General features: G+C 39.6%; 2 protein-coding genes and 1 long non-coding RNA gene across 4 annotated transcripts; 2 read left to right on the top strand and 1 right to left on the bottom strand.

Annotated features, from left to right (window-relative positions):
• Positions 1-4610: 4610 nt before the first annotated feature.
• On the bottom strand, positions 4611-11479 carry LOC117291954 (retinol dehydrogenase 12-like). 2 transcript variants are annotated; one of them, XM_033773977.1, is made up of 7 exons: positions 11240-11479; positions 10821-11001; positions 8625-8771; positions 7824-8015; positions 7177-7455; positions 6152-6374; positions 4611-4861 (listed from the first exon to the last, which is right to left on the bottom strand). In XM_033773977.1, the coding sequence occupies exons 2-7, from the start codon at positions 10879-10881 to the stop codon at positions 4753-4755; spliced, it is 1011 nt and encodes a 336-aa protein (XP_033629868.1). In that variant the 5' UTR covers positions 10882-11001; positions 11240-11479; the 3' UTR covers positions 4611-4752. The 2 variants fall into 2 exon arrangements, with proteins under 2 accessions (XP_033629868.1, XP_033629876.1); XM_033773985.1 differs by having other exon boundaries at positions 10821-11479.
• A 72-nt stretch (positions 11480-11551) lies between these two features.
• Positions 11552-15675, top strand: LOC117294336. The gene is made up of 4 exons (XR_004519516.1): positions 11552-11623; positions 12882-13022; positions 13251-13286; positions 14616-15675. It is a non-coding gene; the product is annotated as an uncharacterized LOC117294336 (long non-coding RNA).
• Positions 15676-16705: 1030 nt separating this feature from the next.
• On the top strand, positions 16706-24151 carry LOC117294476 (retinol dehydrogenase 13-like). Its single transcript, XM_033776939.1, has 6 exons — positions 16706-18522; positions 19108-19254; positions 19847-20038; positions 21627-21905; positions 22624-22843; positions 24043-24151. Exons 1-6 carry the CDS (start codon positions 18483-18485, stop codon positions 24149-24151), a joined length of 987 nt encoding a protein of 328 aa, XP_033632830.1. The 5' UTR covers positions 16706-18482.
• The last annotated feature ends 904 nt before the right edge of the window (positions 24152-25055 follow it).

The raw sequence follows: 25055 nt of genomic DNA, 5'->3' as shown, positions 1-25055 counted from the left end.
ATTTAAGGATGTTATAAACTGAGCTAAGTTTCGTTTATTAACCCAGGTTTTAAGAATCATAAAGAGAAGGTATTAAATACGCTTAGTAATTTTTTGAAAACCCACGCAGTCGGGGACTGAAAACACAATCCACAAAGTGCCCCCCCCCCCTCCCCCGGTGGGATTTGAAACCGGGTCCCAGCCTACCACGGGGAAACATACAACTACACCAACCTGACCGCAGTTTGCGGCACCTAATTGAATGTACATGTACAGTAAAAATGTAAGACCCAAAGGTAGGCAGCTCTTTCAATGGACCAATCCGGCCTGTCAATCAAACTGCGCGTTCACCCATTTGACCAATCACAGCAATCATTTTGGTCGAACAAACTCAGTCATGCGTGCGCGTATATTTGGCACGCACAGCAGAATCGTGCAGAATGTCATTGGGAGTGCTCGTACACGTGTCTTGCTCACGTGCGCTGTGGGCGGAGCTTAGTGGAAAGCCAGGACGGTCCATTGAGGTTCGCAATGGACAATCTTTTAAAATGCCAACAGTATTTTTCTTCTAGATTGTTTTGAAAAATAGAGTGGACATTTCTCCTGGGGGGAAAAAAGGTCGTACAAACTCTTACTCTTAATTTAGATGTTCTTAGCCACTTGAGCATAATTATTGTAGGCAGTGTGCATTCATCCGTGAAATTACGTTAATCTGCATAATTATTATTTGGTGAATCTGATTCTTTGCCACGTTATACAATTAACAAACTAATTAGGCTGAAAGGGAATATGCAGGTTTGGTAATCACTCATAAAATGAATGGCAATCAACATATTTGGTTAGAAGCCTGCAGCATTTCCTGATACTCAAAAACCATTTTGAGTAACATTTCACTTCAAATAAGTAGTTGTGTGAAAAGATACAAATTTTGAATCAGAGAAGCGTTGTTCAGTAACATTTCTCACATTGTGTATTCCTATTGGGGACCATTCTTCCTGCATGGACATGTCGCTCAGGATTTTTTGGGGGCGATCAAAAAGGCAACCACCTTTTGAAATTTATATGTCAATTAGTCTCTGTCTGTTCTCTATGATTTAAAGACAGTGGACACTTGGTAATTACTCCAAAAACAATTTAGCTTAAAAACTTACTTGGTACAAGTAATGGAGAGCTGTTGATAGTATAAAACATTGTGAGAAACCGCTCCCTCTGAAGTAACGTAGTTTTCGAGAAAGAAGTAATTTTCCACGAATTTGATTTTGAGACCTCAGAATTAGATTTTGAGGTCTCAAAATCAATTATTTCATTCATATCTCGCAACTTCGACGACCAATTGAGCTCAAATTTTCACAGGTTGTTTTTTTATGCATATGTTTAGATACACCAAGTGGGAAGACTGGTATTGGACAATTACCAATAGTGTCCAGTGTCTTTAAGATTACATCGATATTTATAAAGCAACCAAACGGTTCCCAGAAACCAATATACTTTTTTCTAAGTATGTTCCTTAGAAGGAATGGTTGAGTGGGGTGAACAGTTCAACAAGTTTTTGGGGACTATGCATGGTTTACCAAACTGGTCGTTTACTTAAGAAGAAAAAAAAAAGTACAATGCGAGCAGGTCTATTGTCAACAATATGATACCTAGGAAAACTTAAGTATGTAAACGATACGAGTGAGTGGGGTCAAGTACTATACACACATGGCAACAAGAAATAATTTGTTGTTTACATGCTTACCACCGCCCCCCCCCCCCTCAATAGGAATTGTCAACCCTTTAAAGGAAAATACTTTCAGCCAAATGAGTTCATAAATCATAGTCATCGAGTATTAATTATACAGATTAGCATAATTTCACACATCTCAGCTCCATCGGGAGCACACAGCCTATGCTGCCAGATATGAAATTAAATCAATCACAAGAACCATCTCTGCCTACACAGTGTACCCATTTACCACTGGATGTAGAGATACAATTATAGTTTCTTGCGCAGGGGCACAAGTGTCACGACCGGGACTCGAACCCACACTCTGCTGAACAGAAACACAAGAGCTTGAGTTCAGTGCTCTTATCCGCTCGGCAACGACACCCCTAATGTAGCAAATATAAGTGGGGTTTTGGACGCATCAGCCACCAATTCTTATCCTTGCCAGGCTTTTGAAGCAGCGGTAGGCCTACGATTATAGCAATGTCGATCAAAGAACAACAAATGAACAAGTTATCAGATACGAGAGAGATATTTAGTTTCGCTATTTTATTTGGATGGTGCGTAAAAGAATACAATAATATTGCTTAAACGATATCATAAAAAAAATGTCACCACAGAGTGCAGTAAGTGCGTTATACAAGTTAAGGTAAAAAAGACGAAATAAAGGAAAACGGAGCACATTACGGAGCGGTTCCATTAAAGAATTTCCAAGTTAAAACCCCAAAACTCAGGAAAGTGTACATTGAATTGCTATAGCCATTTATCATGCTGCCTTCATCTTGGTCATGTTCCTGTAAATAGGAACCAGACTAATTTGTTCTTCCAGCCTCGTTTTGGTAACATTGATATCAATGAGGAGAAATTCAAGATGGCTGCACCATGATAACGGTCATATTGCCCTGTTCAATTGAATAAAATCATTGATTTAATCACAGCATATATATAAATATATATATATTTCACATCATCTAACCCGTTCATCGATGTTTAGTACTAAATACTCACCAGGAGCAAATTAGTACAGAAATTAGTACAGAAACTAAAACTATAGAAACTTAACTATTAAAAAAAAGATAGAACCCAATGGGAGACTTTCTGGGACGATAGAGGGCAGCAGACTTACCGGGTAAATCCATTGTTCTCAGAATTATGCGCATGTTCAGAACTACGTAAACAATGGAAATTTACCCGGTATGTCTGCTGCCGCCTAGCGTTGGAAAGTCTCCTATTGATCATCTCTGTGACTGTCCGTACTCAAACCAGGCACTTCCCGTTGTAACTCAAAATGGCGTTTATTCAGACATCAAATAGATGTGAAGAGCTTTCGAACAACACCCAATTTGGGAGTGTCAATATCAGGGCTGAGAGTCATTACGAACGAAAAAGTCTGAAACTTGAATACAAATTCAAAGGTATGTTGAAATGATACCATTTCTACTGTTTGGAAACCCCTGGGGTTTATAGATTCCAAGGAGATTTTGGGAACAGTATCCAAAGCACCAGAGAAGTAGACCAATGAGCAGGATTTCTTTATTTGTGGAAAAAAATATTGTTTGATTTTCTTCACCAGGCCGACATAAAAAAAGTCTGAATTCGGCCAAAAGTCTGAACAATCTCATCCCTGAAATATTTAAAAACAAAACCTGAGAGCAAGGAGGGTCCAGATCCCCTGCAACCACCACCTCGGTTTTCCTGGACCATTTAACGAAAAAGTTCAGTTTTTGACCTGATTGATTAGTTACAATATGAAAGCACAATAAATGTTAAAGAGGAAGGGAAATGTCAAATTCAATTTTGTGATCATTACAGGGAAGCTCAATCAAAGATTTCCCGAGTTTCACCCAAAAAAAACCTCCCCAGTGGGTGTATTTACATTGAAATACTTGGGTCATTAAACTTAATGGATGAGCAGTTAAAGCCATTATACACTTTCGGAACAGAAAAAAAAAAAAAGTTCACAGATTTACAAATAACTTACAGGGTTTACAGAGAGGGTAATGGTAAAAGACTTCTCTTGAAATATTATTCCATGAAATGCTTTACTTTTTTAGAAAACATTGAAACAATTATCAATTCTCGACATCGAGAATTACGGATTTATAGTAAACACATGTCATGACACGGCGAAACGTTCGAAAACAAGAGTGGATTTTCCCGACTCCGATGACCGATTGAGCCATAAGGTTTGTTATTTTATATACAAGTTGTGATACACGAAGTGTGGGCCTTTGGAAAATACTGTTTACCGAAGGTGTCCAATGGCTTTAAACCGGCCGGGTATAAACCAGCCCTACAGGTTTGTGCATGATCCACTGTTTGGAAAAGTAATTACATGGAGATAACAGGTGTTAGTTGTCAGATAAAAAAGGATGTTTCAGTCTAGCTTCTTTCTTAATTGGACCTTTCCCGTATTGTGTACTTATTTTCATTTGGTTAGAGATTTTCCCAATGGCAAGAGGGCTCTATTAGAAAATGAGTACATGCACATCACAAAAATGAAGTTGACATTTTCCTTGCTCTTTAAGCTTCACGACAATGGGAGACTTTCTGGGACGATAGAGGGCAGCAGACTTACCGGGTAAATCCATTGTTCTCAGAATTATGCACATGTTCAGAACTACGTAAACAATGGAAATTTACCCGGTATGTCTGCTGCCACCTAGCATTGGAAAGTCTCGTATTGCAATCCAACAGAGAAATATTGTTATCGTCAGAACCACAATTGAACCCACACTCAATGGATTAGGTTGGTATTGCGTGTCCAGTCCGACACCAGTCATGCACTGCAGTATGCAAAGACCCAAAGCCATTCTCCAATAGACCTTTATCATGCTGTCACCATCTTGGTCATGTTCCCTGTTTCCAATAACAGTAATGAATGCTAAAATTCATTGCGCAAACGTGGCACCAGACTATTATTTCGTCCAGCCTCAGTTTGGTTACAATGAGTTGGAACGGAGTAAAATCAATATGGCCACACCGTGATAAAGGTCTATACCATGTGCCCTCCTCAATACAGAAAACTTGTTGAATCCGTGTGGGTCTTCCGATTGATTCTAGATTGTTTATTCCATCTTCTTCTCTAGGCCGACCAACTCTGCACTGACCTCCCACAGTCGCCTTCCTGACTCCTCGTCTTGGGCCAGACGATTTGGCTTCACTTCAGCACAGTCGCTGTGAAGGAAAATCAAACGTACAAAATCATCACCTAAAAGTTTCCAGTGGTCGATTTCACAAAGATAGTCCTAACTTTGGACTAGTCGTAGGACTCTTAAGAAGTTATTAAAAACATAAAACTATTCCTAAGTTATTAAAACTAGTCCTAAGTTAGAACTTTGTCAAGCATCTGAAAGCACACAATTTTATGCAAAAAGGGTGTTTTTTTTTATTGTATCATTTTCTTGCTACATTTATGACCAATTAAGCCCAAATTTTCACAGGTTTGTGATTTTATGCATAGGTTGGGATATACCAAACGAGGATACAGGTCTTTGACGTTACCAATAACTGCCCCCAACACAACATAATCAATTTTGCAACTGTATAGGATTCTTTTCATTACCCGGCATGCTCTGTGCTCTAGCGTAAAGACATCTATCTGCTCTTGAGAGGGGGGATCGTCTTTGGTTTTCAATCGTCAATGCTCATCACTGCGCAATGCAACGCTGTCACATCTGCATACATGTACTAACAACGCACACTGTCCGTTTATGGCCAAGCATTATCACGCTACATACGCTACAATACATGCAATAACCATCAAACGAAGGCTAGTTCTTCAAAACAATCTTAAAACGGGGTGGCATACACCATCAGTCTGTGAATGAACACATTACTCAATCAATCGCGAAAACTGGGTACTTATTAAAGACACTGGACACTATTGATAATTGTCAAAGACCAGGCTTATCACTTGGTGTATCTCAACATGTGCATAAAATAACAAAACGGTGAAAATTTGAGCTTGATTGGTCGTCGAAGTTGCGCGATAACTATGAACGAAAAAACACCCTTGTCACACGAAGTTGTGTGCTTTCAGATGCTTGATTTTGAGACCTATAGTTCTAAACGTGAGGTTTCGAAATCAAATTCGTGGGAAATTACTTCTTTCTCGAAAACTACGTCATTTCGGAGGGAGCCGTTTCTTACAATGTTTCATACTATCAACCTCTCCCCATTACTCATTACCCAGTCAGGTTTTATGCTAATAAATATTTGGAGTAATTATCAATAGTGTCCACTGCCTTTAACGGGATTGATATTTGGTCCTTGGGAAAAAAAGTAGGGCAATTTCGTCGAGTACAAGGGCTGATCTACAAAGTACACATGGTGTTGGCTTGAATATCCTTTTCAGGCTAATTGATCACAGTTTGTCAGATTTGTCTCAGGGCAACAAAAATAATCGGAAATCAGACTTAAGTAGGAAAGAATTCATTGCCTGAATTAATGTAAAAATCTACATACCTGTAATACATCCCTGTGACTTCCTTGAGCTCCTCAGTGACTGAGCAGTAGATGGACGTCTGTGCGCCTTGCACTGCTGACTTAAAAACAAGCATGCGTATAGGTGCAGACGTGATAATGCTAAAGATGTATCTCAGCGGGAACTTCAGACCGTGGTTAAAGTAACGGGTCAACTCTGTACTGACAGACCCAGGGTGGAGAGAATAGACCGAAACCCCGCTTCCTGGATGAGACACCAAAAAACACGTTCTACGTTAAAGACATTGGACACTACATGGTAAATCACTCAAAATAATTGTTAGCACAAAAACTTACTTGGTAACGAGCAACGGAGAGCTGTTGATAGAAACATTGTAAGAAACGGCTCCCTCTGAAATAACGTAGTTTTTGAGAAAGAAGTAATTTCTCACTCAAATATTTGAATTGAATTTGAGACCTCAGCTGAGGTCACGAACTTAAAGGCATCTGAAAGAACATAATTTGTGGGCGATGAGGGTGTTTTTCCTTCCATTATACTCTTTCGCAACTCCGACGACCAATTGAGTTCAAATTTTCACAGGTTTGTTATTTTATCCATTTATAATGTTGAGATACACCAACTGTATAGACAGGGTCTTTGACACTTCCCAAGGGCTTCCAGTGCCTTCAACTCTTGTCCAAACTAGAACCTGGCCATGTTCTCACAAGAGAACCAGAAGCAAAAAAAAAGAAGAAAGGGAGACCCCAAACTACCTTGGGCCAAGTTTCCAACATAGTAATTGTGTTTCAGAAACATGACCATTACAAAAAAATGTATACCGGTGTCCAAAGGGAGTTTCATTGACAAACAGTAGGATATTTTTATTGAGTTCAAGTGCTAACTGATGTAGGCTTCACCAATAGACTTTTCAGGCTATTTGAACACAGTTTATCTTATTTTTCCCAAAGGCAAACCAATTGGAAATCTGACTTTAGTATGAAGAATGTTAGACGCATGGACAAAACAATGATTCATTGCTAGAATAAAAACAGCTAAGGGTTTGTACCTGCAAGGCGTTTGCTGAGCTCCTTGCTGAAGAGGATATTAGCCAGCTTACTCTGTCCATACGACAATAATGCATCGTAACCTGACCTCATCATCAGGTCATCCCAGTGCATCTTTCCCCATATGTGGGCTAACGAGGCCACATTGACGATGCGGGACGGGGAGGAGGACTTGATGAGATCCAGGAGGAGGTTGGTCAGGAGAAAGTGGCCGAGATGGTTGACGCCGAACTGCATCTCAAATCCATCTTCCGTCTTCCACTCTGGGCACATCATTATTCCTGCCAAGGAAATAAACCATAATCATCAAAATTTGAAACAAAAAAGTGTATTTAAAGCTTTGCACAGTTTGGACAATATGAAGTAATTATAACTATCAACAGTAACAGGACCAAATTTCATAAAGCCGGTAAGCACAACTTGCTAAGCACAGAGCAGTATTGCTCAAGTAGCAGAAACAGGTTACCAGCCAACATTACATTAAGTTTGCATGTTGTGGCTGGTGCCCCACTCAATGTTTTGCTTAGCAGAGTCAGTATTTTCTGCTTGATGAAGTTGGGCTCAGTATGCCCCTTCGGTGGCTACGCCAATCACAGTGCATAAAGCATGGCAACTTTGAGGCATTTTTGATTGTTGACGAGCAACCCACCTGCATTGTTGACCAGAATATCCAGCCTGGTCTCCTCCGCCTTGATCTTCTCAGCAAATGCTCTGATCGAAGCGAGGGAAGCCAAGTCTAGCTTCCGTACAACCAGATTGTTACTCCCCGTCTCTTTATAGATCTCAGTCACCGCTGCCTCAGCTTTGGCGAGATCTCGGCAGGCAAGAATGACACGAGCTCCTGTAGTAACCAAAATAAGAAGAAGAATTAAAGGCAGTGGACACTATTGGTAACACTCAAAATAATTATTAGCATAAAACCTTACTTGGTCACGAGTAATGGGGAGAGGTTGATAGTAAAAAACATTTAGAGAAACGGCTCCTTCTGAAGTAACATAGTTTTCGGGAAAGAGGTAATTTTCCACAAATTTGATTTAGAGACCTCAGATTTAGAAAATTTGAGGTCACGAAATCAAGCATCTGAAAGCACACAAACTCGTCGACAAGGGTGTTTTTTCTTTCATTATTATCTCGCAACTTCAACAACCACTGATTGAGCTCAAATGTTCACAGGTTTGTTGTGTTACAAATGCATATGTTGAGGTACACCAAGTGAGAAGACTGGTCTCTGACAATTACCAATAGTATCCAGTGTCTTTAATCAACCATTCAAGGAAGAAGAGATTGTGGTCGACCGATCAAGCACAGGAATCAAAGTTCATAGCTCAATGTATGTATGTCATGGAATTCAAAAGCAAGGGCAGTCTCTTTCCAGGTTTACGTACAAAAGTGATAAAAACAATTATATTAAAGGAGCGTTACAGAGTCAGTCAGGGATCGAAAAATGTACCTCTTTTAGCGAAATCCCTTGCTGTCTCCTTCCCAATGCCAGTGTTTGCTCCTGTGATGATAATCGTCTTGCCATCCAAGCGAGCTTTACTGTAGCACCATCCCCCATCACTCCATTTCCTTACCAGCCACAAAATCACCACAGAAACTGCACTCGAGAAAAAAAGAAAAAAACCAAGGAGTCATCAAGCACAGTTCAAACACCAGCTAGGTCTGATACTTCACGGAGGCAACGAAGGCGATTTCCTCCCTGCCCCCCTGATCATTGCCGGCCTTGGTGCCCTTGTGCTCACAGTAGAAATTTGTCAGTTCTTCATTCCCTTTACCAAGGTATACTCAGTCAGTGATTGTAACTATAATACAGTGCTCAATTTCATAAAGCCTGTACGCACAAAAACATGATAAGCACAGAATAAGTTATTGCTTACCCCTTAATTAGTATTGCTCAACAGTGCAGAATGTACCAGCCAAATTTACGTTTACATTGTTTTCACTGGTGCCCCACTCAGTTTTTGCCAATTAGCAAACAAATTTGTTAAGCTGTATATTTCTGCTTATAACAGCAGCACTATGAAATTATAGAGCTGCTTAAGCAAAAAACTTGCTTAAGCACGAAAATAGCTTGCTTGTTTCACATGTTACTGGCCAAAATCTCATGCCATATAGGGCATACATTGCTTGTGACTGGTATTTAGCTGTTGTTTACTTAGCATAACAATTGAGTGGAGTCTTGGTCGGTAATCTGATTTTACTAAGCAAGGATTTTTTTGCTTTTAAAGCAAAATTTTGTGCTTAAGCAGCTCTATGAAATTGGTCCCTGGTCAGCAATGGGTCACGAATGAAAAACAGGTGGCAGGATACAGATATTTTTCTGACATACAAAACTTGTACTACTCTCCGAAAAGAAGAAATGACATTGCCCTTAATTTCTTAAAGATCTTAAAGTTAATAAGTCACTAAGTTACTAAGGAAGATATTAAAATACTGCACAAGAAACAATGCACAATAAAAAACCTATCCACCACATCACACACGAAACACGACCCAGTCCAGCCATCGTAAACAAACCAAGATAAAAATATATTATGAAAAGTTTTTTGAACCAACAACACTCATCTTGTATTGTTTTGTATTTACATTGGAGCCAATCCACTTTGTAGCTTCATTCATTGGGCAAAAGAATATGATTGCGGTGGCTTTGGAGCAAGGATACAGAGAGTGGATGCCCCCACAATGGGGCTATCCATTCTAAGTCAAAATTAGCCCCACCTCTGTGTGGACAACTCTCTCCATTCTCAAGGATTCATAGTCGTTGGCCACATAACCATGATAAGTTGGGCTAGGGTAAAAGTGCTTCTAGAAACTACAATGGATAACTTTCCGTATGGCGCCACCACTTTTTCACTCATTTTTACAAAAAGGGATATATCAATCAGGTAAATTAGATACTATATTATTTTATTTCGAATGAAAAAGTGGTGGCGCCATACGGAAACTTTTCCACTACAATTGTTAATTAAGGCTCCTTACGAGAAGTACCAATACCACACTCATTTATATAGGCTAGCGCCTTAGCTTTTCATGTTGACATGCTCTACTTACAATTACATACATGTATACTACTCTAGAGCGCTGAACATGGCATGAGTAAATGGACAAACTAAAAAATAACAAACATAATTATACTTTTTATAACATTAGCCTTAGATAGGAGAAAAAGTTCTTTAAAAGTGTTAAACAGGTCGCAACAGGTTGAATGTTTTAATCAAACATTCAACCTGTTGTAAAACACGTAACTCGATAAATACAATTCCTGACTGAAGTATTAAAAATGCAGTTTGATCTAAAATCTAAATAAAATACAAAAAGTAGGGTAAAAGCAGTCAACCCAAGTTTCTTCCTTCAACCACTGAGGTAGAAATATCGGATAACTTTCCGTATGGCGCCACCACCTATTTCACTCATTTTTACAAAAAGGGATATCTCATTGAGGTAAATTAGATACTATATTATTTCATATCGAATGAAAAAGGGGTGGCGCCATATGGAAACTTTTCCGAAATATCTACCCCTATCTGTGTTTCATTCAGCACGCACAGTCTCTAGTGCTTTCCCAGCCCAGTGAAACAAAAACATACCTTCAACAAAAAGTGAGAATAAAGTTTGTTTTGTTTTTTTAACATAAAAAAAGACTCACCAACTATGTATGCCGCTACAAGAACAGGGTCAACAGTACAACCAAGAATTTCAAGTCCCATCCTGTCACTTCACAGGGGAGAAAAAACTCCAGTCCAGTTAGATAAAAAAAAAAAACGCCTTGTGCATGCAACAACTTCAAGTCAGTGCCAGTAGCGATTCACAATAAACTTCGTTGGCAACTGAAATACAATCAATCATGCAGGAATATTGATAAATTTGACGTCTGCTGAATTTGAGCATAGAGTATGATTTGAGGTGGTTCAGCAGAAGAGTGTGCTATACTACTGACTGCCAACTGCTATACATTGGCATGGCTAGCTAGCTGCTGTATAAAGTGCAAAGTCATATTATGGCCTGTACTTTAATACAGTAATATGCAAATTTGGTTTGGCTGTAAAATGTTTGCTAAGCACTCACGGAATTGTCTGGTTTTGTGTGCAGCGTCCAGGCACTGGTTCTCGTGTGCGGCTACTTTTTTAAGGAGAAAGCGCCCCCAACTGTTTCACACCTTCAGGTTTTAATTTATTTTTGGAATTTTTCCCCCTACCTTCTTTTTCTCAGTCATTGATCCTAACATTATGACAAATTAGATCTGACTGTGGATATACCATTAATTGATAATATACAAATTCAAATTCTAAAGAAAATACTTATTTCCATACACAAAATTTGCCCATCCCCCCCCCCCAAAAAAAAAGTGTGAAATTTTCGGAACTGGAGAGGGCGCAATTTACATTCACCGCCATCTTGGAAATTTTACTTGTGCCGCATTCTTAAAACTTTTCGTCGGCAGTTAGTAAGGTAAAATGTGTTTTTAACTACATTTATAATATAAAATACAATAACTTACAATTAATTACGGTTCTTTGTTTCATAGTGTGATGATGGGAATGTTTGACTGAATGAAATTAAGACTGCTGCTATTAAAAAAGTGAAAGACTAAACAATTAAAAAATGTGTGCTGCGAGTGCTATAGTATATGCGGGTTGTGTACAGTATCTGGTTCAGTAGTCTGTGAGTGGTGTGGGAGTGAGTGTTGGGGGATCCGTTTGGGAGTGGGGGCGGGGGTAAGTAAGTGACTTGTTTGTTGTAACGTCACGTCTGGCCCTTAATAATGTTCCCCATAACCTCAATAAAATACACATAGTACTATAAATTATACTCTTCAAAATTGGCCTTGTCGTGTTGTAGTATGAATATGAATATGATATGATGATTCAATAATAATTGAAAACAAAAAGTTGTTTCCCAAATCATCCGCAAATGCATGAAATTGAAAATGAAATGGGCCACTTGTTGGTGAGCGCATGAGTTGACCAATTGTTGGCGTACGGGTTGGCAGGCGTACAAGTTAGCGTGCGTTCTAGTTCAGTTGATCTGTTTCCATATAATAATTTAGCCTTTTGTAGGATTGTAGTTCAACATTTTCTGGGTTCTTCAAGCTGTTTTCTATCTCTACTTTCTCAAAGTTCAGCCAGCATCTGAGTGTTTAGCACTCATAGTAGTTACCGGTAATAACTTGTAATTTCCTTTTGTACATTTACCATGTATTGAAAAGGATTACTTTGGACTGCCGTTGACTTTGGAAACAACATTAATTAATCAATTTAAAATATAGAAAAACTATTATTTAATGATTGATTGAATGAAAAGAAGACTGTAGTTTCTTTTACTTTATTAATATTTCTCAAAATTGTTTTCCCCAGGCAGACCTGGAATGACACGATTTTGCAATAGATAGAAGTCCCCTTTTTGCAAATTGGAAATGGCCTTGCCCTTTTAAAGATGAAATTCCAAGCCTGCCCAGGAGTGTTACTGGCAAAGGCATTGCTTCATAATTGAAAGAGCAAGGGCACACAGGTATTTTTCTCCTTGGTAAAGGGCACACTATGATGAAATTGTAAAATTGTACTGAAGCATTTCAAGGGCACCAAGGCAACGACCAGTGGGCATGGAGGCAACCACCTTCGTGAAATATCAAGCCTGCTGGCATATAATTGTGTTGTTGGATATGAAACAAATAAAAACAATTTATTTTTGTTATTGTTGTGCTACTTAGTTCAAGCAAGCAAGATGCCTTCCGTTTGGCCCAAGAATGTGATGGCGTTGCACAAGCCATACGTCAGACAGATCGGCCCCTTCCTCTTCCCATGTATGCTGATCACAGGATACCTAATGGCAAAAGCTACAATGATAGGATGTAAGTCATTTGGGGTTTCAAAACTTACCCAGTCAGTTACCCTTGTGTTTTATTACTTGATGTGCAACATTAAGAAGTTGCACCCCCTTAAGGTGATCCCCTGGCTGCTGCTTCCAATGGTGTAATCCCTGGCCCACACTTTCTGACTGGCACCACCGAACAAAGATATTAATGAAATGAAACGAAACTAATTATTTATGTCCACTTGTTTTTCTTTCCTTATCACAGATAAAGATCTAAAGAAGAAGGAGGCACTTGGTCAATGTAAGTTAACACGAATAGACATTTTTTATTATGATGTCAAATTCACAGTGATTACCAATTTCAAAGTTACCGTTTTCACAATGGGCCACATGTCGGAGGCACAGTGCATTTATTGATCTATAGGAGCTATAGGCCCCTTCTTTTCATGCCTGTATTAATCAATACTATGTCATTTCAACATGTGGCTCTTCGTAAAAACAGTGTTGAGTGTTGTTGAAATCTTGAAATCTGAGACCAGTGCTAATTCACTGGGGTCCCTCAAGATAAACTTAAAGACTTGCTTGTTCAAAGAGTCATTGCATTATACACATCTCTATATTGATTAATATTATTTATGTGTGCATTGCAATGTTGTATTCTATTTTCACTATGTATTTCATTGTGTATTTTGTTGCCTTGTTTCCCCCCTTTTTACATGCCAAGGTGTCTGATTTTGAAAACTATTCTTTTTTAATATTATGCTGCATTTGTGTATTATCTTTTGTGTGTGATTGTATGATTCAATGCTTTACTGTGTGATTATTCTGATGCATTTTTTACTGTATTTTGATGCTCACACATATTTGATCATGATGATTGTCTTGTTTACCCCCCTCTTTAGCGGCGATGGGTTTATTTTTTGAAAATCATGATATGTAATTTTATGCTGCAATTGTGTATTATCTTTTGTGTGTGATACATTGTACGATTCAATGCTTTATTGACTGATTATTCTGATGTATTTTTGACTGTATTTTGATGCTCCTTATTGTGTATTTGATCATGATTGCCTTGTTCACCCCCTTTTTTAGGGGTGATGGTGATATTTTTTGAAAATCATGATATGTAATTTTTATGCTGCATTTGTATGGATTGTTAACAAATATTTTTCATCTCTACTGAATGATTGTATTTTGATATTTTGTATTGACGTTGTGATTTATGCCTTTGAACATCTTTGTATGCAGAGGTTGCACACTACATTACATTACATTGAATATTTTATTATTGTTATTTACTGTGTGAACCAAACTCATAGCTTTGATGCATGCATTTACTACTTGACGTTGTTGATATTGCTATGGTTTCAAACTTAACTACATGTACATGTATTTTTTTTTTTTTAAAGGGAATATTCTCTTACACAAACCACTCAAGTGTTTTACCGTTTTAAAGAATGAATGTTATTGTATGTGTATAATTTTCCAACGCCCAAGACGGGCCTGGAATTTTGTGGATGAAATTCCAGGCCTGTGGCAATGTGATAAATCAAAAGTTGTCCCCTCTATTGTTTTTCTAATCATGTTGTCACTCAATCTAATTGGTTATTGTTTGTTTTCCTACCAACAGCCGGGCACCACTAGTACCACTAGAATAGTTTACAATTTAAGAGAATGTCATCTAGGATTGCAGTACGGAATTCATGTTCATCTCCTGACTGACCATCAGCACAGAGTCCTTCAACAGACATCTAAGATCAATCACCAGGTTCATCTCAAGTGTTCCTCAAGACGTAAAACATACCAAGCAATCGGAACTGGATGCAAGATCACATCAATATCTGGAGAGAACAAAAATTAACAATACTTATGAAATTATTAATGTTTTCACATTATGTGTAAAGGGCAGATCAAGATCCCTATTTGGCAGTGTAGCTCATACTTGCTAAGCACAGAAAAGTTTGTTTAGCAGACTCGGGTTAACCAATTGTGTAGTGTGGCCTGTCTTCTGTTGACTGGTACTTTGGTAACTTTGCTAAGCAATTTTTTGCGTTAAGCAGAAATCTCTGATTGTCAACTCTATGACAATGGATCTGATGTGGCATTTATGTTCAAGTTGACAAACTGTACAGGATATTGACATGAATTCCTGCTCTTATTTTCGTCAAATGTTTGATTTGTATGAGTTTTTAATTTAAAACTGACTTGGTGTGGGTGCATGATTTGAGTTTAATCCATAAAAGAAAATGAAATATCAACCGAAAAATGGCTCCTGAAGTCAGATGCAACTTTGACAAAGGCATTTGTATTAATTGATAAACATGATACATACACAGCAACACACAGCTATGTGTTGCTGTCACTCTGTGAACAATCCTTTGTTCTGTTCATGTAAGGTCATTCATACTGTTCAATATGGTAAAAGACCCACTGTGTGGGGGTGTGTAAGTCCACATAGTGTTTCAAGACTCTTCATTATGTGGACCTGTTTTGTTTTCAGGTCCACACTTTTAAACATGATTGCACAAAACCAGAAGCATACGATTACAGTCTACAGTCTACATTGTACAATGTATCCATGCTTGGACTCTCAACAGGAACCTTTTGTTTTGAAGTTTTGCATGAGTTGGATGATAAATTTACTGTATCCATATCATAGATTCTATTAAAATTGTTGAGTTGAGTGATTATATTGTGTTTGTGAGAATTCATCATTGAATGTTGATATTGGGCCTTTGATTCCGCAGGATTTGGTCCGAATTAAGGATTTTGAATTGATGTTTCTTCACCTGCAGATTTCATGAAAGAGGAGAGGTTAAGCTTTATTATTCCAGACAAGAACTGTAACAGCGCGTACTGTATCAGCGAACCGCCCGTGCTGTAACAGGGCACCTCGCGTAATGTAACAACGCGCCATGTGTACTGTAACGGGCACCTCATGTAATGTAACGGCGCGCCACACGTACTGTATTAGGGCAGCTCACGTACTGTAACAGGGCACCTCACGTAATGGAACAGTGCCCCACGGGTACTGTAACAGGGCACCTCACGTACATAGTATATTCTGTATCTATGCTAGGTTATAATTTAAGCCAAATGAAAGTTTTGTAACTTTCTCCCTTTTGTTTTAATTTGTTATGGAAAGGAAGACAAAAATCATTCAGCGAAAATAAGGAGTGTGTGAATGCAAGTTGGCGTTAAAAATATATCTCGGATTCTGGGGCTTGCTCAAGGGCCCCTCAAAAATGTTGTAGGGTTTATTAATTTATGATGATGTTGTGGCCTATTATTTGGCAGTTGGAAATGCTCTCTTGTGCATTCTCACCTTTCTAGATGATCTTTTGAGCTGGAGTATAGATTAAATTGGTAACATTTGAAGTGTTGTTAATTTTGCCTAAAAAAATAAATAATCAACAGTGTGGCATAAATCGAGCAGCAACAAGCCTTCCTTGTGGCCATGGAGGGAAAATTCTTTGATTCTTTGGAGTTGCGGGTTATCTCTTAGGATTATCCTGAACTGTGGGTTGCCCGCAAGGGCACTGCCAGGGAAATTTTGTGTGTAAGATTCACATTTGGGCATATTCAGAGGGGGTGGGGCGACATTTTGGGGTGGGGGGGCGTACCTGTGGGTTGCCCGCAAGCGCACTGGTGAATGTGTGAGTTAAGATGCCCATTGGGGCATAATCAGAGGGGGTGGAAGACGACTTTCTTTTTTTTTTTTTTTGGGGGGGGGGGTACGCCCCCCACCCGGTTATAAGACCCTCAAAACTACCTGCCTAACAGGACGTGAGAAGGAGGGGTCAGAAAGGGGAGGTTGGGGCGTGGCCTATACTGGCCCTCTCTTGACGATTATCGCCGCAGTTTTCGTCGTATATAAATCATGCAGACATGGAACATTGTACCTCAAAGTTACAACAAAATAACTTTGACTGAAAGTATATTAATCCCAAGTTTCCATGTGTTACATTTTTTCTACAAGAGAGTGTTATTTTTCATCTTCGTTTTACCGTCGTTTGAGCGTTACGTGTGGGTTTTACTATAATAAGGTCTTTCATTTGCTGTTGTTTTTATCGGCAGTCACGCGGGACGCACAGGTCGGTTGGACGATACTTTTATGTTAAATCCTAGTCACGATTTCCCCGGAAAATATAATTATTGTCTATACCCATAATGTGCTGTTTTGATCGAAATATTAAGACAGATTGGTGGAGTTTCAGTAATTGATTCAGACATTGATGGTATACAGTAGAGTTCCTGTTCTACTATAGAAAACTGCAAGCCATTTTACAAAGGCCGTGAGCTGTTTGCAGTTAGTCAAGTGACATGTTTATTCAAATGATACAAGATACAATATATTATTGTTACATAAAACTGCCGTGGGGCAGTGGTTGAAGTTATTGAACTCGTAGTTTAAAGGGTCTGTGTTGGTATAATGACACTGAAATTGAATACCAGTAAAAACTTACTTGGTTTAGATAGAAATGCATTTTAAGAATTTACTTCGAAGTGCTGCGGTACTTTTTATCCCCTAAAATTTGAATCTGAGAAACGTTACTGCTGTGCGTTTCTCGTGGTTATGCCCCAAATTTTTTAACCTGAGAAGCGTTACTGCAGAAATGCTTTTAAGATTGTGTACTCCAATTGCAGATTATTCTTCCTGCGTGGACATAAACTGCTCCAGATTTTGTCCAATATCTCAAAAACTCTGCCATCTTTTAAAATGAAGTTTTCACTGGTTATAGTTTGTGATATACAACTGTATACGATTGAAGCAAACACTGGGTCCAATATTATTACCAAACGTATACATTCCCTTTAATACTGTTTGGTTCCTTTCCCCACGTCTCGTCGCTTAGTGTTATACTTTTGTAAGTTTATGAAGACTACATTTACATACCAGGGAAGTTCAATGTCCGTTTGGCTGTCGACAATTATCAAAAAGCAAACACAGCTTCAAGCTAAAAAAGAAACCCATATACAAAGCACTAAATGCTACCCGTAGCTTCAAAACAATGCGTAGACTTGTATTTTGAGAGAATACTTAATCTTTTGTATTAATTTTAAAGTGTCAACTCCTTTGTTCATTAGAAATACCACCAGCATATCCATCACCCTTTCAAGACAAAATATCAAACCAGCAGAACATTGTTATCAAAGAAAGAAGATTTGTTTGCACGGGTTTCTGAACAGGAGTTCATATTTGCCGTCCGTTGTCAACTGAAATTGTTACTAATTTTAGGTTCAGTGTAGAAAACTGTGGAACTTTGAACTCAAAATCTGAACTTCGGACGTACAAATATCGCGTTTGTTATAATATATTTTATGCCACGCAACTCAGTGGATTATACTTGTGGTGGACTTGGGCCTTGTGAAATTGTTGTCTGGTGATTGAACGTCACTGTGTGTAGTTGTGTTTGTTTGCACACTGAAGGACTTCTAAAAGTTTTTTAAAACTTGTAGTGTGTTGCTGAATAAATTGTCCACGTGTCTAGGCAGTATGTCGATTTGGCTAAGAATTCTTGGTGTTTTGCTCTTCGGTAAGACCAGTTTTAATCATTCATTTATTGATAGTTTGTCGCTGAACTTGCATGCATGCTTCAGGCCTCTGAGTTTATAAATCACTTGTTAATCTGGTTCATCGAGTCTGCAATTATTATTACACAGTTAAGGGAACGATTGGGCCTACGTCTACCAATTTTGCATAGCAATTCATTAGACTGAACTCGTTTTGTGCACACGGAATGCTACTATTAAGTCACAAATCGCGATGTTTTTAGTAACTCTATAGTCATGTTGTAGAAATTTTCTAGCTGTATAGGTCCAAGGCAAATCGTTTACTGCATTTAGCTTGGGGATTCGAACCCACCACAACCTTGTAACTAGACGACAAAGCTTACTTTAGTCATTGTGAAATCAGCGGTTAGCTTGGTAGGATTCGAACCCACAACCTTGTTATTGCAAGTCCTGATTTAAACCAACAACCTTGTTATTGCAAGTCCTGCATGCAGTCTACCCACTGGATCACGGTGACGTGGGTTGGGGGGGGGCAACAAATAGTTTTCTCGATAACTATACAAATCTCATACTTTTGTCTCAAAAAACTTGTCCGTGTAACCGTGAAGCTTTCGTCGTGGCTTTATGGGTGTTGAAGCGGTACATAAGGGGAGGCTGGTGCTACAGCGGGGCCCGGCTGGACGGGAAGACGGTGATTGTTACGGGAGCTAGCTCGGGCATCGGGAAGGAGACGGCCAAAGACATGGCTAGAAGAGGTAAAGATAGTAGTAAACAATAAACGGGAATTGATTTCGGTTGTAGTGTTGTCAATAAGGAACTAGGTTAGGTTTATGGAGGAACACGATATGAATGTTGTAAGAGTAATTTATGTGAGTTTGGTTATAGTTTTGTCAATAAGGAACTAGGTTAGGCTGATGCAGGAACACAATGTTCCCTTTTGGATTTTTGTGTGGTGAAAAAAAATGATTCTGGGTACTCGGGTTTTGAGCAGTAATCTTAGGTCAATCACGACACTTGTGTACACTTTTGAGCAAGGCACTTTATCATAATTGCTTCTCTTCACACAGGAGTACAAGTCGTTTAATGCCAATGAAACTGAATATAAATACCGGCCTGATGAGCCATAGTATTGCCTTTGGACAGATTTTACTTTTTCTACTATTTTTAATAGGGGGGGGGGGCTCTGAATATGTTACTATATTTGTACTAGATTTTGTACTATTTGTTCTTTAATTTACAACCGAATACCTTTTCTCAGTGAGATATGTATCCTACGCTCTGATCATGGAGGTAGAGACAGGTTCTACCGATTCAACGGTAATCCCCATGTGCTTTTATCTTCGACAGGAGCACGGGTGATTCTTGCCTGCCGAAATAAGGCCAAAGCTGCCGAGGCTAAAGCAGAAATTCGTCGAGCGACCTCTAGCGGTCATCTTGTGATACGTCAGTTGGATCTGTCGTCTCTTGCTTCTATAAGAGCGTTTGCTGAGAAGATCAAAGAGGAAGAGTCGAGACTTGATGTCTTGATCAATAATGCGGGTCAGTTCTCTCACACGTTCTCAAAAAATGCATCCTTGAGGAGTACTACTTTGTTCTTTTCGGTGTCCCTCACTTAACCTGTGTCTCATAGTCTTTGTACACAGATGTCCTTGTGAGACACCAAAGTCTATAGAATTCCCCTATGGAGTCCTTTAATTTTACCTTTTTTCTCCTTATATTATGATAAGGTACCGAAATTGAGCACAACCGTCCTAAAACACACATAGAAACACGTTATATTGTCCCTCTTACATGTTTGTACTCAGCAGCTCCCATTTACGTTTCTTAACACAACATTTTTAAAAGCATCTTGAGGAGACGTTTATTGTTCCCTCCTTTGATCCTGTACTTAACATCTTCCATAAGACACTCTCACTGCACAAACCGGGATGTTAAAATTGACACGATGTTGTCTCATAAAGATACAACATCAACAAATCATCAACATTTACTGGTGCTCAAGTAACACTTATTGCTGCAAACAATCAAACATTGGTTTTATTTAAAAAATCACTAAATTTGCAACAAATTATGCAGTAAATTGAGTAGGTGATGAAAACCCCGTCTTGACATAATGCCTTTTAGTATAAGCGAACGGTGTACATTGCTGACTCTAGGTTTGCTTTGGAAGTCGGTTTGCTCTTTTCCCTATACAATTGTTTCTTTCCGGTACGTGCACTTGTCAGCAATTTTGTGAGCTCTGACGGGCCAATGGTCATGCGCGCTTGTCCGGTTGGCCTCATTTAGAATCGGGAGGCGTGTGATTTGTCCAAATGTTTTCTTCTTCTTCGTTTAATAACAATAATTACGGTCACTGTTCCACCAGTGTGACCGACCTAGTTCCTCCTATTATAATGTCTGAGAGTAAAACAAGACTTTTTGCTTTTCCTCACCCACACACACTTGATTTTCTGAGATGAAGGCACCATTCCAACAGCTTTTCCACGTACTGCACCTCTTTGGAACTCCTTGCCTTGTTCATGTTTGAAGACTGTTTTTTTTTCATCTGAATATTATATTTCAAAAGGGGTCGCGTTTTGAGATATTGCCGAAAAATGGCAAACAGAATCCTTCCAGACAATCGGCCCCAGTGATTCGTCTCAAGTCGGTGTCTACACCCCCTCCCACACCCCCAGTTCCACCTCGTGTTATTCTTGGTTGAAAACGAACTTTCAATCTAAAACAGAATGTCAGTGCAACCATAAAATACATCCATTTATTAAAAGCACAAGTGAAACCACTGTACTGGAACCCATGTTGATCGCATTGCATTTGCTCCCATAGGTGTAATGATGTGTCCCAAACAATCAATATAATGTATGGGTTCGAATCCTGGCCTCCCCAATCACGCCACGAGCGAACAGCGCACTTTATCATAATTGCTTCACTCCACACAGGCGTACAAGTATTTTAATGCTAAGGAAACCGGATATAATTGCAAACGAACATCAATCTAAAACAGAATGTTCCTGAGTCTTCATTATTAAACACATAAGTGCAACCATAAAAACAACCAAGTAACAAGCAAGCATGTTAGTAAAACTACTGTAAGAACCCATGTTGATCGCATTGCCATTTGCTCCCATAGGTGTAATGATGTGTCCCAAACAATCAACAGAAGATGGCTTCGAGATGCAGTTTGGCGTCAACCATCTCGGCCATTTCCTTCTGACCAACCTCCTCCTTGATCTCATCAAGTCCTCCTCCCCGTCCCGCATCGTCAACGTCTCCTCCGTCGCACACGGTGGAGGCAAGATGCAATGGGAGGACTTGATGATGGATGAGGACTACGATCGTTTCTCAGCGTATGGGCAGAGCAAACTTGCCTCCATGCTGTTCACGCTGGAACTGAGCAGGCAACTGGAAGGTATTGCACAGATGTTTCAAATTGTTTCGGCGTTTAACTTTTTAAATCCCAAAACACCAACAGCAACAACAACATTTGAATTCTGCGTCGGTTTGACCCAATTTTGCATTGGTTATTTGTGAACCTTTTCCCTGCCATACTAGGTTTTTAAAAACTACCTTGCCTCAACTTAACTTTAGTGCATTCTTTAAAATAATTTCCCTGCGTGGTTAGTGTTGACCCATATTCTGGGTCCTAGGGGTCTGACCCATTTCCAGGTTATGCTGACTCGGAAAGTGGCTTAAATTTGCATTTTGCGTCAGCTCGACCCATTTCTTGGGTTCATGGGTTCGAATCCCGTCCCAGTAGCATGTTGATATTCTATGGGAACTATGGGCAGCGAAAGCACTGAGTACGCTAGCCCTATATAGAACTCTTCCTCTGTATACAGATACTGTAGTATAAGATGGAAGTGCAAGGCCGCCAGGGCTATAGGCCCTATATTTATCTCACAACGGTAGAAGGGTAAAACGAAACTATGTTCGTTGCGGGGGTGGGGGGGGGGGGGCTGCTCAAAGCCACTTTGAGATATAGTGAATACAGTACCATAACACTATTGGTTTGAATACATTTTGTCTGTAGACCTTATCACTTTAACCAAACAGTGCACTTCATCGTCTCCGTCATAGCAAAAAAAGGCTCATGCAATTATTATGCCCACGACCTCTGTGTGTATTAGGTTCCGGCGTAACTGTAAACGCACTTCATCCGGGTGTTATCCAGACGGAACTGTTCCGGCACATAGAAGCAGAGAAGCCCCAAGGAGTTGCCGGAGCAATCATTTGGCTCGCCAGCCTGTCTCCAAACTTCTTATTCAAGAGCACGGTAGAGGGCGCACAGACGTCTATATACTGTGCCGTTGCAGATGAACTCGAGAGTGTATCCGGCCTGTACTTTGCGTAAGATATTTTTGATCTAATAGATGTCGAATTTTCATCGGGGTTAAAGGATATTACTGTAATTTTACCCTTACATCAATGTGTGTTAGCACTGTATAATGAGTAGTTTCCCAAGTTCTGCTGAAAACAATACAGGCATATTGCTCGGTTGGGATTCGGACCCACGACCTTTGCAACTCTAGAGCAGTGTCTTACCAACTATAGACAACATTGCCCACTGGAGAGGATGTTCAAATCCTACTCGGTGTTCCAGTTCGTAAGACACTGCTCTAGAATTGCAAAGGTCTAGGGTTCGAATCCCATCCAATTAATATGCCTGTTATTGTTTTCACCGAAGTCGGGGAAAGTACTTAATATTATAATACAGTGCTGTAACACACATGGGTGTAAGGGTAAAACCATATTAATATATGGTTGGTCATTGATCAGATATTTGCGGAGTTCAGCGAAGACCAAACCGAGACTGGGTGGTAACAATGGTCTTATCCTGTTTGCTATGCACACATACAAATAGATGCATTTGATTTTCGTATTCTTATTGGCGCTACTCGAGCCAGATTAAGCCTCGGTACGTCGTCACCGATTGTTTTTCCAAGGCTTGAAATCAGCCTGATCCGAGGCCTCACAGAAGTGTCTGCGACACGGTTGTCTGTGCTCACGACGCCCTGTGCCGAGCGGTTCAAGAGCACTTGACCTCGTTTCATCTGTCCTGTTCTATCGGTCGCCTATCTGAACAATTTGTCCTGTTCATCTGTTGTCAATGTTAATAAATAAAAACGTATTATCTGTTCCTTAAAAAAAAAGCTGGGCATGTATAAAAGAAGTCTAGACTCTCAGATGTTTTTTTATTTTTTATTTTTGATTGTATGGTATTAATATTTCCCCTTTCGCTCCCTCGGGATAAAGTTGGGGTGGTTCCACGCCCTAAAATGTATAGCTTATTACAATTAAGGAAATAAATCAACTAATTCATTACTATGGATCAAAATAATTCTAGACAATAGCTGGGCATGTTGAGACGGTCACTTGGATGTGAAAATTATTGGGAAATGTACAGAAATTAATATTAATATAAATTAATAGTAACCGTAGGTGGTGTAATGATAAATTGGTCGTTTCAGGCGTAAAGCTAATGGCTTTCCCCACTTCAGGATACAAAAAAGGTTTATTTGTGTTTCATTTCTTCCATTCTTTCATAGTGACTGTGCCCCGAGAAAGCCGACCGACGCGGCGCTAAACCACCAGGATGCCAAGAGGCTGTGGGAGATAAGTGCCAAGATGGTCGGCCTAGAGAAGAAAGTCAACTGAAAAACGAGTCCCTGCCGTGGGGTCACAACTCACCGTTCCACAACTATACATTTTCTTTAAGTTATTTTATTCTGTGAGGGTCTGCAGATATCAATAAATAAAACAGAATTTTGTTTATAAGTCCTCCTTAGGCGAGGAGAAGCTGTCTCGCTTTCTTTCGGACTTTTAACTCGAGCCTGTCGTACTATCAAAGTGCTTTTTGCTTAAACAGTCGTCGCCCCATTTTTCTAGGGGGGTTGCTGGGGTGGTGGGGGGGGGGTAGGTTGTGTGCCATAGAGATCAATGACCAAATGGTCATCCCAGCTACATGGTGCTGTGGCATTTTGCCCAAATATTGCCCTCGTTCTTGAGCAGTATATAGACTTGATTCAAGTCCCGGTCTCGATCGTGCGAGAGAAGTCGGCCTATATCCTCCGTCAAAATTTCGCCGAAAATGGCACAGGTTGGGGGAGTTTTCTGATGTTAGGCGATGGGGCTGAACACAACATGACTCTCACGGGATTAGGACATGAGTCACGGTCTAGGCAGGGCAGAAAACTAACTAGTAGACGGGTTGTTTCCCTCGTACTGGGAAACCCATAATACCACAGCAGGTATCATCGATTCAGCACATCTCATAATCTTCTTTGTGGGGTTTCATGGATTTTTTATAAACTGTAGCTTATTATCTATTAAGTCTGGAGAATTCATAACTTATTATTGACTGATTGGAATTGTAGGACATCGAACCATGATAATAAGTGAATGCTCTTTTTAAAGTGTGATACATCGTGTATGTTCTGACGAGCAATGTGACCGCACGTGAACCGTTCGGTATGGGAAATCGTTAATCAAAATGGTTGCGTTTGCGATTGCGTTTGAAGGAGCAATGTTTGGTAACCACCCAGTCTTGTCCTGTTAGACC

This window comes from Asterias rubens, chromosome 1 (genome assembly GCF_902459465.1).
Source record: "Asterias rubens chromosome 1, eAstRub1.3, whole genome shotgun sequence".
In the NCBI taxonomy this organism is placed as follows: domain Eukaryota; kingdom Metazoa; phylum Echinodermata; class Asteroidea; order Forcipulatida; family Asteriidae; genus Asterias; species Asterias rubens.
The sequence above is the reverse complement of the archived record's forward strand: the minus strand, read 5'-3'. Positions and strand labels throughout refer to the sequence as shown.

Coding starts and splice junctions, on each gene's coding strand:
- LOC117291954 (XM_033773985.1), bottom strand. CDS start 10,881: ATGGGACTTGAAATTCTTGGTTGTACTGTTGACCCTGTTCTTGTAGCG. Junction 8,772..10,820: donor TGTAGCGGCATACATAGTTG/GTGAGTCTTTTT, acceptor TCTCGAGTGCAG/TTTCTGTGGTGATTTTGTGG. Junction 4,862..6,151: donor GTCACAGGGATGTATTACAG/GTATGTAGATTT, acceptor TTTCCTTCACAG/CGACTGTGCTGAAGTGAAGC.
- LOC117294476 (XM_033776939.1), top strand. CDS start 18,483: ATGTCGATTTGGCTAAGAATTCTTGGTGTTTTGCTCTTCG. Junction 20,039..21,626: donor TGTCTTGATCAATAATGCGG/GTCAGTTCTCTC, acceptor TTGCTCCCATAG/GTGTAATGATGTGTCCCAAA. Junction 21,906..22,623: donor ACTGAGCAGGCAACTGGAAG/GTATTGCACAGA, acceptor TGTGTGTATTAG/GTTCCGGCGTAACTGTAAAC.